This window comes from Silene latifolia, chromosome 5 (genome assembly GCF_048544455.1).
Source record: "Silene latifolia isolate original U9 population chromosome 5, ASM4854445v1, whole genome shotgun sequence".
Classification (NCBI taxonomy): Eukaryota; Viridiplantae; Streptophyta; class Magnoliopsida; order Caryophyllales; family Caryophyllaceae; genus Silene; species Silene latifolia.
The window spans coordinates 62,426,882-62,441,440 of record NC_133530.1 but is presented as its reverse complement, the minus strand read 5'-3'; the positions used below and the strand labels follow the sequence as shown (position 1 = coordinate 62,441,440).

The window sequence follows — 14,559 nt, the reverse complement described above, 5'->3', positions numbered from 1 at the left end:
ATGTTGTCTGCAATAGGCAAGGTGTAAAGGAAAGTAGGAAAAGGAAGAGGACTGATACTGATACTGATATTGCTACAATGATGCACAATCTGATGTGACAGACATAAGACGTGTGAGGCCGATTACAAGAATTGACTGTCGTGCATTAGTGCAGTTCAAATACCAAGAAAATGGAACTTATATTGTTACCAGATTCGATGAAGCCCATAACCATCCACTTGCTTCGCCTGAATCTACAATATTCTTGAAAGGAAACCGAAAAATGACAGAGGTACATAAACAATTTGTCACAAAGGTAAAGGTGCTAAAACTAGGTGGTGTGAAAGCCTATAGAGGTTGGAAGGAGCTGTGTGGAGGTTACGACAACATTGGTGCTACTGAGGTTGATTTCAAAAACTTTGTCAGGGATATAAAAACCTACATTGGTAATTTTGATGCGCAAATGTTTGTTGAGAATCTTATTGGGAAAAAAGACACATGCAGTTCATTTTACTTTGATTTTATAGTAGATGAAAACAAGTGCCTGGCTGGAGTGTTTTGGGCAGATCCGATCTACATAAAGTACTACATGCTGTTCGGTGAGGTGTTATCAGCAGATGCTACATATGGAATAAACAAGTGTGATATGGTGTTTGTGCCTTTCACAGGAGTTGATCACCACAAAAGGTGCATAACCTTTCGAGCTGGGTTGATAGGTGATGAAAGTATTGAGTGTTACACATGGCTGTACAAGACATTTTTGGAAGCAATGGGCGGGTGCCAGCCGAGAATTATAATTACTGATAAGGACAAATCAATGAAGTCGGTAGTCCCGGAAGTGTTTAAGGAGTCAACACACAGACTGTGCATGTGGCACATAATGAAGAAACTAAGAGAAAAAGTCACTTATCAACTATTTCAAGATGAGGATTTTAAGACCAGGCTCAATAGGTTGCTCAATAGGTGTGTTTGGAACAACCAACTTGAGCCTGATGAATTCGAAGAACAATGGGGGAAGATATTGACTGATTATCAACTTGTAGAACACGAGTGGTTTTCAGATTTGTACGATCTCAGGGAACAGTGGATCCCTGCCTATTTTAAAGATGTTTCAATGTCTGGCTTGATGAGAGTTACTTCTAGCTCTGAGAGTGAAAACAGTTTCTTTGACAGGTTCCTCACACCTCATTTGACCCTTGTTGAGTTTTGGGTGTGCAATGAGAGTGCCTTGGAAGCACAAAGACACAAGCAGTCCAAGTTGAACAGTGACAACAAACACTCTGAAATCCCACGGAAAACAAAGTCAAACCTTGAAGTCCATGCTTCTGAAATATACTCGCACAACATTTTTAAAGACTTCTAAACAGAATTGGTTGCAGCTTTGTCTGATTGTCATTTTAAAGATGTGGAGAAGATTGATGAGACAAAAATATATATTCTAACAGACTTGAAGATGCCGAATAAGTCATGGAACGTAGCATATTCACCAGATAACATGGAGATTACTTGTTCCTGTTCTATGTTTCAGAGAATGGGCTTGTTGTGCAGGCACTGCCTTTGGATTCTACACAACCAAGATTTTCAGAAAATACCAGAACAGTACATAATGCAAAGATGGACAAAAGCTTCAATGAGTAAGCCTGTTTTTGATAAAGATGGCAAACTGATAGATGTCTCTCAAATTTTTCTGACCGGAAAAATTTGAGTACTGAGCTGTGGCAAGAGGTTTATTCTTGTGTCAACGTAGCTGGGTGTGATGATAACGACATGAAGAATTTGATTGAAAAACTGAGAGATATTAGATTGGATATGATTAGTAACAGAAGTGTTCCAGCAAAGAAGAAAGACAAGATGAAAGAAATAGAAAAGTACGTGGGCTGCAAAATACCTCAGAAGTTGGTGATTCATGTTCCTAAAAAATCTAAAAACAAGGGTAGGACCAAGGGCAAGAGAATTGAATCACAAATGTTAAAGGCCCTAAAGAAGAGAGGAAAAGAGAAGAGGTACTGCAAAACATATGGCCGCCAAGGACACAACTCTAGGACTTGCAAAAAAACAAACCATCTGACAGGTATGTATAATTTGGTTTCTTGTTAAAGCATATTACATTAATGTTAAATAATTATTAAATTAAAGTATAGCGCATAATGTTTACTTTCCAAAATCATGACTCTTATATGGAGGCACATAAGCTCTTTGTGCAATGAACATTATGGTTGTTCTGAAGGCACAGGTGAGAATTTCAGCAATGTATATTTGGTTATCATTGAATGTATATCAATTTAGTTGTTCATTTTGGCCATTTTCTCCTTATAAAATCTAATATTTAATTTACATTCTATTGCATATTCACCAAATACCACCATGAAGATGACGACGATGAAGGAGATGAATCTGATGATGTGGAGGACGACGATGAAGAAGATGAATCTGATAACGAAGAGAAAGGTGCAAATTTTTGATTCAAGGATAGACATCCATAATATACATTACGAGAACATTCTTAAAGGCTTGTATGTACAATTCGATTTTACTGCCAAAGTACATTACTCTTATAGGCAAAGTATATTACATTTGTATTAAAGGATCATTATTGTTGTTCTGCAAGGAACATTCTTAAAGGCTTGTATGTACAATTCGATTTTACTGCCAAAATACATTACTCTTATAGCCAAAGTATATTACATTTGTATTAAAAGATCATTATTGTTGTTCTGCAAGGAACATTCTTAAAGGCTTATATGTACAATTCGATTTCACTACCAAAGTACATTACTCTTATAGCCAAAGTATATTACATTTGTATTAAAGGATCATTATTGTTGTTCTGCAAGGACATCATCAACTTGATTGGAATTGTTTTCCCAGAGTACAATAATTTTAAGGCGTTTTGCACAATAAACATTATTGTTGTTCTGCAAGAACATAATAAACTTTATTGAAATTTGTTTCCGGAATATAACACTCTCTTGAATTAAAATTTTTTCAAACTTCTGGTTGTTCGACTCGTAGCTTCCTCAATATATGTTACATTACTCACACACATGTCACAAACGAAACTAAAAAATTTTTTACGGCTTGAATTCAGCATCTTCCTCATCTTCATCGTCGTATTCTTCCCATGGCAGTGGGTTTGAACGGAAATCCATTGCCTTCTTTAGTACAGCATCAAAACATACATTGCCTTCTGTTGAAATCATATCTGAAATGTATTTCTTCCGCATAATCAGTAGGGGAGCATCCTAGGAAAGTAAAGAAAACAAGGGGTTAGAACATGTACAAATGTGTACTGAATTATGTATTAAAAATAATTGTATTATTTCTGAAACTCACATCGCCTTTTTTAAGCCCACATGTCCAATTTAGATTACCCTTAAATGTCTCCATATGTCTCATAACGTAAACACCACAATCAGTCTTATTAGTGTTGTTCCTCCACTTCATCTTTGCAAGAATAGGCTGTAGTTATTTTATGCGATCAACTTTTACCTTTGAAACACCGATGTCTTTCAAGTATTCTGCTAGAACATTACGCTGGCGGAGAAGGGGGAAAAACATTAGGACACTAATAATTATGAGCTACAATATCACAAAAATAAGAAAATTAATACAGACCATATTTTTGGAGAAGGTACACTCTATGTAAAGTCATTGTACATTCACAATAATGAATAGAAACAGCATGTAGTGCTGTTAAGCAAAAGAGAGCATAAAATCTTACAAAAGACAGTGGTCTATCGTGGAAAAATTCTTCTGGTTTTCCGTCACGATGCACATTATCAATGATGATGAACTTATACTTGTTGTTGTCAATGACTAGTAAATGGTAATGCCTTTTATATATAACTGGGAAGAAGAACTGTAGATTTTAAAAGATTTAATTAGGCAATAAATAAATTAAATATAACATGCAGAAAGAGTGTATATTGTCGATGCTAACCAATTCACTTCTATCTGGGTTAACCGAGAAGTGGGTAAACTCTTCTTTCATTATATCCTTAATCACCATAAAATTTTCTACAGTGTCCAGTTCTCCTTGAAGCATCATCTGTATGCAAGACAAGTAAAGTTTCTGATGTTAATCAAGGGAAAAAACATTACAAAATTTACTTGTTGAAATAAGTTTATATAAATATTTGACTTACACACACAGCTGTGGTGAAAAAAAATCGATATGGCTCTAAAGAGTTTCTTCTAGATTCCTTGGCATTCAAAAGTTTTGCCCAACAATCGATCACATCACTCGTTAAATACTTAGATTGTCGTAGCGTTGCCATTTCAATACGCCGAATAGAAATGTCACCCACATGCACAAGAAGTTCCCTGGTTCAGGACTACCAGTGTTAACTCAAAACAGGATACGGAACATTTTAAATTTAAATATTGTACATTAGTAGATATATATATATATATATATATATATATATATATATATATATATATATATATATATATATGTATATAATATTTAATATATTATATATATATATACTAATGTACAATATTTAAATTAGCAATGCAATTCTGAAAGTCCATAAATCGGTATGTTTTCCTCTACTGTACGACACATAATCAGCAATGCAATTCTGAAAGTCCGTAAGAGGAGTAATAATGCATGTATCTGTGCTTAGTAAATTACGATTTGCAAGGATGCTCAAAGAATCTGGTTGACTTGTTTCATGTTCATGAACATTTTCATTGTTGATGACTTTGCCCTTGGTAGTGTCAGCACTGTCAAGCAGATTATGCTCATTTGTACTCTTGTCTTTTATCCTAGCTATGTCGTTTGTATTACTCACATATGTCATGTTGTCATTGTTCTCACAAGCATCATTAACATCTGGTATATTCCCTTTTGTACAACCTACCTCCATTGTTCTCTTCTTAACCCTAACAGTCTCATTATTGTCAGGGACACCAATATCATCGGTACTCTTCTCTTTCTTTCCAACTACCTCCTCTCCTATCTTCTCATCCCCAACAGTCTCATCACCCTCGTAGAATTCTTCATCAGACGAATCCGGTTTCTTTGGGAAGGGCTTCTCTTGATACTGCTTCACCTTTGTTAAAACATCATCACAAACAATGTTGCACTTGGATGAAACCAAAGTGCAAAGATATTTGATTCTCAATATTCAAAGTCCATCCATCTACAAAAGTTAGAATATATTGAGGATAGGTAACTTATAAACAAGAATGTGCTTTTAATACTTTAAGAAAGATCATTTAATTAAACCAAAAGTACATTTACAATTATTGGATATAAATTGTTTAGAAACTTACGTTGTTTTTTGTCAACCCACAAGTCCAATACTAACCCCCCTTGTACGTTTCCATGTGTTTCATTGTGTAAATACCACAGTCAACAACATTTTGATGCTTTCTTCAAGGCATTTTCAATACAGCAGGCTCCATTGCTCTTACTCTTTCCTTCAAATCACCAATGTCATTGAAATATTCTGCCAAAGCATTACGCTGCATGGAAAAATTTAGATCAAACTGTCTAGAGAGACCGTGCAAAAAATATGACATTGTAAAAGAAAAAATAACCAATGAAAGGCAACTGAACAATTACCATATTCCAAAGTTTGTTTCCATAACGAGTTTTTGGGGTTTCATCATGCTGTTGATTATCAAGAATGACAAACTTGTTCTTCTCCATATTGAATACGAACACGTAAAAATGCTTGTCGGATATTATTGGGGAAAAAACTGTTTTATATAAGAAAAGATTGGAAGATACAACAGACATAAAATTTGTTACGAGAGTAAATTAGCAGCAGAAAAACACTATGTATTGACTATATATATTGTTTGAGCTAACCATATCAACTTTTGTCAGATCAATAATCTCAGCATGATTTAACTCATTTCTAAGATGCTTCTTGAATACTTCCAATTGTCTTTCAAATTTGAATTCTTTCCTTTGCCCTTGAAATGCTTTCTTTGCACACCTGAGAACATAATATTCTTATATTAATATACACTTGTATAACATAAAATTATTGTAATATAGAATGAAATAAAATTTTACTTACAAATATGAGGGTTGAAGCAAAGAATCGACGTGGTGCTGAAGATTTTCTTTCAAGTTCATTGAAATTCAAATAAGCTGACCAACAATCAACCACAGCATCTGCTATATACCGAGGTGGTTTTAGAGATGCAAAAAGATATCGGGTACCCACGACATTCTTAAACTCAAAGAGCTTTTCACTGGTTCAGACGTTACATAAAACAAGTTAGTTAATTACACATATGTACATTATCTTTATTAATAATGCACATAATACCCAAACGAAATGTACAGAATGATTAAATAAAAGAAACATAATGAGTAGAATAAAATATACCTAGGAAGAACAGTGCCTTTTCCCTTGGTGTAGTAGACGTAGTCAGCAATACAGTACTGAAACTCAGATGACTTTGTACATGGGTCAGTGTCTCCTCTTAGTAAATCAAGTTCAGTACTAATATCTAAGCTTGGATTGGGATTGGTTGCCTTAGGTTCTTCACTATAATCTTCAGATAACATGTTACATACAAGGGTATTTATAAGATTATCCGTATTGGCTTCTTCCCATTCTCCCCGTCACTATTAACATAAAGATGGTTCGAATCATTTCGTACATTCTTGTCATCATCAGACGTTTTGTTTTTGTCACACTCCCCTTCTGACACCTCTTCCTTGTTGTCTTCATTCCCATTTTCAACTTTTTCAACTTCGTTTTCCTCAAACTCCCGTTCTGACACGTCTTCCTTGTTATCTTCATTCCCATTTTCAACTGATTCAACTTTGTCTTCCTTTTACTGCGCTTTTGACATCTCTTCCTTCTTGTGTTCATTTCCATTTTCAACTGCTTCAACTTTGTTTTCCTTTGACTCTCCTTTTGACACCTCTTCCTTGTTATGTTCATTCACATTGTAAACTAATTCACCTTCTTTTCTCAATGCACAAGGCTTCTAGAGTAGTTGAAATGTATCAAATTAAAGAACAATACACTTAAGCACCAAGTTAACATAATATAACAAAAAATATGATCAACATATTTACCTTTTTGTATGTATAAAAAATTGGCCTCTTCAATGACATGCTTTCAACCTGAATATTATTTTTTAAAGTTATGTTTACATTATTCAAAACTTCAAGAACCAAAGGATGATTACTAACATCATTCTCAGCAGCAGAACAAAGATCATACGGAATATCAGCAACATTAGTACCAAAAGAACTTTTACTATCAGCGGAGCTGTGCTCATTTGACAAATTGAGTAAACTAAATGCATGATCACAGAGCTTCTTAGCAGTCTTGTTCTCCTTAATTATTGATGCTCCTTTTTCTAACTTAGCCTTAACAGATGATATGTTCTGAGCTAAACTAGTTATACATTTAGCAAGATCAAGAATATACTCCTCGGTGTAGTCCTTTGTCTGATAGACAGATTCGACACCTGTATTGTCAACCACCTCCTCCATTGGTGCTTCCAACTTACCATTTCCAAACATACCGCTTTTCATCCCATCCTTCTCTCTCGATGATAACAAACTAATAGTCCATCCTACCAACGTATAATAATCTCTTTCAACTTTTCGTTCCACATGAACAATGCGATCAACATAGATGAGTTGCAAAAAAAAAATAAAAAAAAAAATTAATTAGAAGAGAATGAAAACGTACCTTGCAATGTTAAATTAATTTATGAACTTCAAATATATTTTTTAAGACTTCTTACCTCCAAAAACAACAGTGGCCCGCCGAAGTGAGTATCTTTTTCCACCCACTCAATCTTGCTTTCTTGGAGACTTTTTAACAAAAAAGAACACCAATTGTAATCTTTGATTTCATCAACATTCATCAACGATTTCAAAACATGATGATTAACCAAAGGCTTTTGGGTGTTTCTCATTAGCAAAGAAACAGCAAACACAACAAAGTTAACCTTGAATTCATCACCACCATGATCATGATTTATCAACCAATTCTCAAGCGTTTTGAGTGGAACTTGTCCATCTTTTATACCAAATTGTTGTTTCCATTTTCCATAAAACTCTTGAAACTCTTCTGATTCAGTATGAGTTTTGGATAATTCAACTGTTTTAGGGCCTATTGGAAATCCAAATGTTGATCTTACATCAGAAACCTTCAAGAACAACTTCTCACCATCAAGAAGATCAATACAGTTTTGGTATGGGTTATACTGCTTAATTAACCAGTACCCAAGCTTTAAAGGAATGGAACGAACACTTAACCAAAACAGCCCACTAAATCCAATCTCTTCTAGCGTGCACCACTGTTCGTATGACAAACGTTCAACTACCTCAACTACTCCTGTAGGAGAGATTCTCGTATATGCACTTTTAAACGAAAAGAAATCAAATTTCTGCTTACACTTGGAACCCAATACCATCTTATTACCCACTTTACCCTTTTGAGGACTTTCTTTCTTTGCAGTAACAATTTGTTTATTAACAGAAACAATTTGTTTCTTAACTGCAAGATCATCGTCACTTTCTTCATTTATGTTCTTTGTGAAAGATTGTATAGACTTAGATTTACTGTTAATAGTAGCTGATTTATGCTTTCTTGTAAATGGAGCACACTCATTTTTACCATCAGTACAACTTTCAGTTGGTGGAAAAATAAAAGTAACTTTTCTCCGCTTTTGAGATTTTTTATCTTCCTGCTCCATAGTCTGTAATAATAAAATGAAATTACACAACAAGTAGAGATAATCAGCATTTATCTAATTTTAGGAAATGTACATTAATCACAAATATAATGTTCTTTTAGATGATTCAAAACAATTTCTTTTTTGGGGGCCGGGTATCCTAAAACGGGACGGGAAAGGGTTTAGGGTTTGATTAGGCGGACCGCTACCGCGGATCCCCCTAATCAAACCCTAAACCCTTTCCCTTGCTTCTCATTTGAAGGCGGCAAGATAAAAAGACACCCTAGAGGGGCCGAGTGAACCCTTTTTTGGGGGGGCGGGTATCCTAAAACAGGAGGGGAAAGGGTTTAGGGTTGGATTAGGGGGACCGCTACCGCGGATCCGCCTAATCCAACCCTAAACCCTTTCCCTTGTTTCTCATTCGAAGGCGGCAAGACAAAAAGACACCCTAGAGGGGCCGAGTGAACCCTTTTGGGGGACGGGATTAAAACTAGGGGCTGAATATCCTAAAACGGGACGGGGAAGGATTTATGGTTGGATTAGGCAGACCGCGGTCTGCCTAATCAAACCTTAAACCCATTCCCTTATTTTAAGAGGATAATATTTGAAAGAAATGCGGGTTTAAAGCTTTGGTACATCGTTACATAATAATATGGACATTTGTAAATTGTTGAAGGTCTATTATAGTTGATCACTCTTGTAACTGGCTTTAAATTAGAAAGGGTCAATTCTAAACAGTTAAAGCTTAGGTAGATGATAATAATTTAGATTCAAATAAACATTCATAATAAACTGCAAATATGTTCTGGCAATAATACTTAATGAAAACGCATATGTTTCTAAACTTAACCGCAGATTATAATTATACATAAATTAACATAAAAGTTCTTAACCCTTTATGGGTTTACTGCAAATAGAAGCATGAACACTGCTCTCACCCTCCAGCAAGTCCTCCCTTAGATGTTTCTTATAACCGTCTATTAATTCCATAGCCTTCACGACTGCTGGCCAAGGTATAGTATTTTCACCATCAATAAGAGCATATGATTCTCGTACAATTTTGTGACAGGTGAGAAACCGACGGTCCATGTCACCCTCGTGTCTTTGTTTTTGTCTATTAGCTTCAAGTTGTCGGGCTATCTTTGTCTCTTTCAGCCGTGATAAACTTCATCTGCGCTTCAACAATGTCCAGCCTTTGTTGTAGTGACTTTGCATTCACTTCAGCTATGTCCAGTTTCTCGTACAGCCCTTTCTGATGTTCTTCTAATACTTCGTTTTTACCAAGCACCTCAATAAGATATTGATCCAGTGAATCTCTTTCGCATTTCATTTCAGCGAGATCATACTCAACGTCAGCGAGTTTTTGCTCGATATCCGACATTATTTCCACATTGGTAACGGAACTCATATTCTGGTTCAGGCAAAAAATAAATGTATTTTAAAAAGAGTGACAATAAACTTAAGGCATTATGGTAAGTACCAACTTCAACCATATTTAAGGCCATACTATAGGGTAAAACAAATTAACGTGGGTTTTGACATTGTATAATTATGCAAAGAGCAAACAATGTTATTGTGAAAACAGATTACAGCAAAAGGTAAAATAATCTTCTCCTACAAATATTAAGCACTTTGCCAGATTGAAATATCTACTATACTTAATTTTGGCAAAACGTTCCAGCCACAAATGCAGTTTGATTTAGAGACCTGAAACAACTTTTAATTCGTCTGGGGACTAAAGTATATATTTTTTTTCACAAGATAAAAAAACATACTGATTAATCAAATAATACTTATAAATGAAATTATCTGAATGTTATATAGGCTACTATTTACATAAAGATATGCATTTCTTTTGCAGGGATAAAATAATTAGAACAAAAAAAAACCTGAAACCAGAGAACCTTTTCAAGGGAGTGAAGACGTTTTATATATGATTATTCCATAGATTTTGTAATTAGCACACTAGTTTAGATAAATATTTATAGTGATTTTTATATTTAAACTGATTATGAAACAGTCTTGAATGGCTTTTGTAAGTATTTCTAATATTAATTAAATAGTATTATGTCGTTTACTGTCATTAACATTCAATACATTTTTTATATATGCTATATCAAAATGCACAACAATATTTCCTATGAACATTATCACTAAAATAAATGTTCCTTTAAAGGCATGACAATGGACATTGACAGGAATACATTATATATGAACCTTTATTTGTATAAAATAAATTACCAGAGCATATTAGAATTTCATTACTACATTATTCTTGCAATAATATTCAATATACTTATTTACATAAAGATATGCATTTCTTTTGCAGGGAAAAAATAATAAGAACAAAAAAAAAACAGAAATTAGAGTACCTTTTTAAGGGAGTGAAGACGGTTTGTATGATTATTCCTTAGATTTTGTAATTAGCACACTAGTTTAGATAAGTATTTATAGTTAGTTTTATATATAAACTGCTTTGGATAAGAATAGGAGAAGTTACAATTTATGAGTGTAGTATTATTTATCTTTTCACATGCATTAGTTTACAACTGCCATTTGACACATGTCTCATTTATTCAAATAATCATGAATAGTGGTGTCTTTTCACCTGAATTATTTTACAACTTGCATCTGAGAGTGTAATTATTAGATGCATTAATTTATATTATTTAATTTAAATGGTACATTGTTAATGGACGTAATGGACATTGTAAATACAGTGATGGGACAATTCTTTTCATGATGTATCGAAAATCCAAAAATTACAAAAGGTACTACGTCAATATAATGAAATATCATTAACAAATAATAGAATGTACTTATATTCTTATATTCTGAATGGACATTGAAAATCAACAAAGAGGTACAAGGGGTATGAGGTAAATATAAAACTTATACTCAAATGTACCTCAGCTGTTTATATATAGTATTACTCGGTTTGATTTAATAGAATAAAAGCAAGTTCGACCGCTGGTCGGGAAATTGATGTTGGGATAGAGTCAAAATCTTCTTCTTCACTGTCTACAACAACAAGATTTCCTAACTCGCGTGCCAAATGATATTGAAACAGGTGCAATGTCCTCCTTGTTAAGAGATTGTCTGTCAAGTAACAAAGACACCTTCGGAAAACCACTACATTATCCCTGGTAGTCGTTCTAACCCCAAATGAAATGCTTGTCTGTAATCTCCTTTCATATTCCTCTCTTAAACGGGCTTCCTCATTGTGTAAGATAAACATCCTAGTCCAACACTTGCATACTGCTTCCATGTTATGTTTGTCAGCTTGATTGACTTTTTGAAAGATTTGTAGCATGTAAGTTTCATCTTGTAGTACTGTGTTTTTTGCATAGTTGTCCTCCACCCCTGCAATTATGGCGTCCTTCCCATTAAATAGCCATCCTAGCATTGTCTTCTTTGCGTCAAGATGATGTTCAATGAATTGTTTTCTGTCTTCCTCTTCAGAATTTGTTACCAATCCCAAGCAAAATAATGACATGATTTCATCTGTAGACAGATTAAGAATGGTTATTCCAAAATGTTCGTTGAACGATAGCATTTAGAACATCATACTGTAAACTTTAAAAACACTATTAATTGAACGATGAACACTGTGAGCAATATTCGAAATTGAGTAAATTGTACAATTAGTATTATAATTTACCTATTACTCCTATTTCATATGTTGTACACAATTTTCCTACTTACCCCAATTACCCCAACACACGTAAATCTCACACAATTGTAAGTAATAAATAACATCCCATTAAACTTGACATGAACATCCAATTAAACTGAAAACGACGAAAATGTAACCAACAAAAGAGGCGAGATTTTCAGGTGATTTTGTCAATGGATTAAATCAACCAAGTATAATTACCTAATAAATACACCAAAAGAATGGACAAAATTCAGGTCAAGTTAGTAAATGAACGTGATTACCTGGCAATGAAGAAGTATTGAAAACGAAGGTGGAGTATAATCAAAATTTATGGAGAAGTTACCTAATACTCCGTAGTTGAAAGAAGTATTTTCTTTGGAAAAATTGTTTGAAAGAAGTATTCCTTTTATCTATTTTAGATTTACACCTAATTGTGTGTTTTATAATTGAACATAAATTGGCTATACTTTCATAATAGGTATTATTAGGTCCACCCTAGATTTACGTGTGTTGGGGTTATTTGGGAAAGTAGGAAAATTGTGTGCAACATATGATATAGAAGTAATAGTTAAATTAAAATACTAATTGTACATATTTACTCAGTTTCGAATATTGCTATTTCCCTTCTCTTTTCTGCCCTCTTCTCATATGATTTGTTTAAATATTAGTGTATACGGAGTATATTTTTTTGTTTTCCTTAAACTGAACATTCTCGTATTAAAATGACCACGCACGATATAAATTAATTGTATCAATTGTGAGATCCTAAAGCAAGAAAGTTACACAGGATGTAAATTTGTTTTCCTTAAAATGAACATTCTCGTATTAAAGCAAGAACATCATTGATTTTGGTGAATATTTGTTTTCCTTAAAATGGACAATTGATCATTATAGAATGTATATTATAACAAGTAGCTTGGGATGAATGCACATCCAGTACAACTTTGGTGTACATACGCCAAAGATCAAAAGTACATTATCAATACAGCAAACCCAATAGACATCAACTAACACCAGATATGTCGACAGCGCAAAAGAAAACTAATAAATTATATTCAGGAACTATTTGTGAGTGTCGTGACACGCTAATGCATGTCTAATAATGTTGTTACGATGTTTGTTGTGCTCAAATGTTAGTAGCGTGCATAGGTACTTGAATCTCAACATTATTAACGATCTCATCTGTAAAAAAAAAAAAAAAACAACAACATGAAATTAGAATTTAATAACCAACAAGATAACATTGATTTGGTCTAAATAAGTTACAATTAAAATGTAAAACTCACATCAATTTTGGACAGTCCACAGTCCCAAGTGGCTATTCCCATAAATGTTTCCATGTGCCTCATGGTGTAGATACCACAGTCAAAAATATTTCTGTTATTTCTCCATGGAAGCATTGCTATTGTAGGATCCATGCCCATTACTATATTAGTTTTCTCCATAGTTGATTGATTTTCACCCAAAAACCGTGCAAAAGCATCACCCTGTAACACAATAATAAAAATTAGACGAGATGAACCATAATGTACATGAATTTACCAATGCAAGTGAATGATAATAATTCATAGTTGAGGAGAATGTAAATTTACTAGTTCAAGTACACTATCACCATACTCTTCTAAGACACTCCCCCTTCTAATGCGATTGTCAAGAATCATGAGACATTTCCTTGGCAGGTCGAAAACGTACAACAAATAATGATTCTCAAGTGCAATAGGGAAGACGAACTAGCATCAGGAAAAGAAACAATTGTAAGGTCACTGACAGGTAAAGGTTAATTTTATGTTAAGTAATAGCACATTTTGAAAACTTTGACAGTACATTCACTGACTTCTATTCAAATAGACTACTACAGTAATACTGAATTTAATTTCAATTACTAAATGAAGTGAGGGACTGACTAGTTCAATGGATGGTAGATCAATCCACTCAAACTCATTTAATTCTACTTTGATGCGACGCTTGAAAGGTTTGTAACGATGATCATCAATAGAAGCACATGTGTTCTTCATTAATAACAACTGCACAATGAAGATAAAATTTTAGTAATGTGAAAATGTTGGAAATAGTAAACTGAAATACATGAAAACAATGACCAAACTTACATATGTAAGTGTACTAAAAAAGAATCGTGTGGGATTGGTTGGATTCCCATCCTTTTCTTTGTAGTTTAGATATGCCGACCAAGAATCTATGACAAAGCTTGAGATATAGTGATACGGTTTTAATGACAACAGTTGATCCCAACC

General features: G+C 33.9%; 1 protein-coding gene across 1 annotated transcript; it reads left to right on the top strand.

The window, feature by feature from the left end:
• The first annotated feature begins 262 nt into the window (after nt 1–262).
• LOC141655436 (protein FAR1-RELATED SEQUENCE 5-like) lies at nt 263–1,342 on the top strand. The gene has a single exon (XM_074462517.1). It carries the CDS (start codon nt 263–265, stop codon nt 1,340–1,342), a length of 1,080 nt encoding a protein of 359 aa, XP_074318618.1.
• Nucleotides 1,343–14,559: the final 13,217 nt, after the last annotated feature.

Coding starts and splice junctions, on each gene's coding strand:
- LOC141655436 (XM_074462517.1), top strand. CDS start 263: ATGACAGAGGTACATAAACAATTTGTCACAAAGGTAAAGGTGCTAAAA.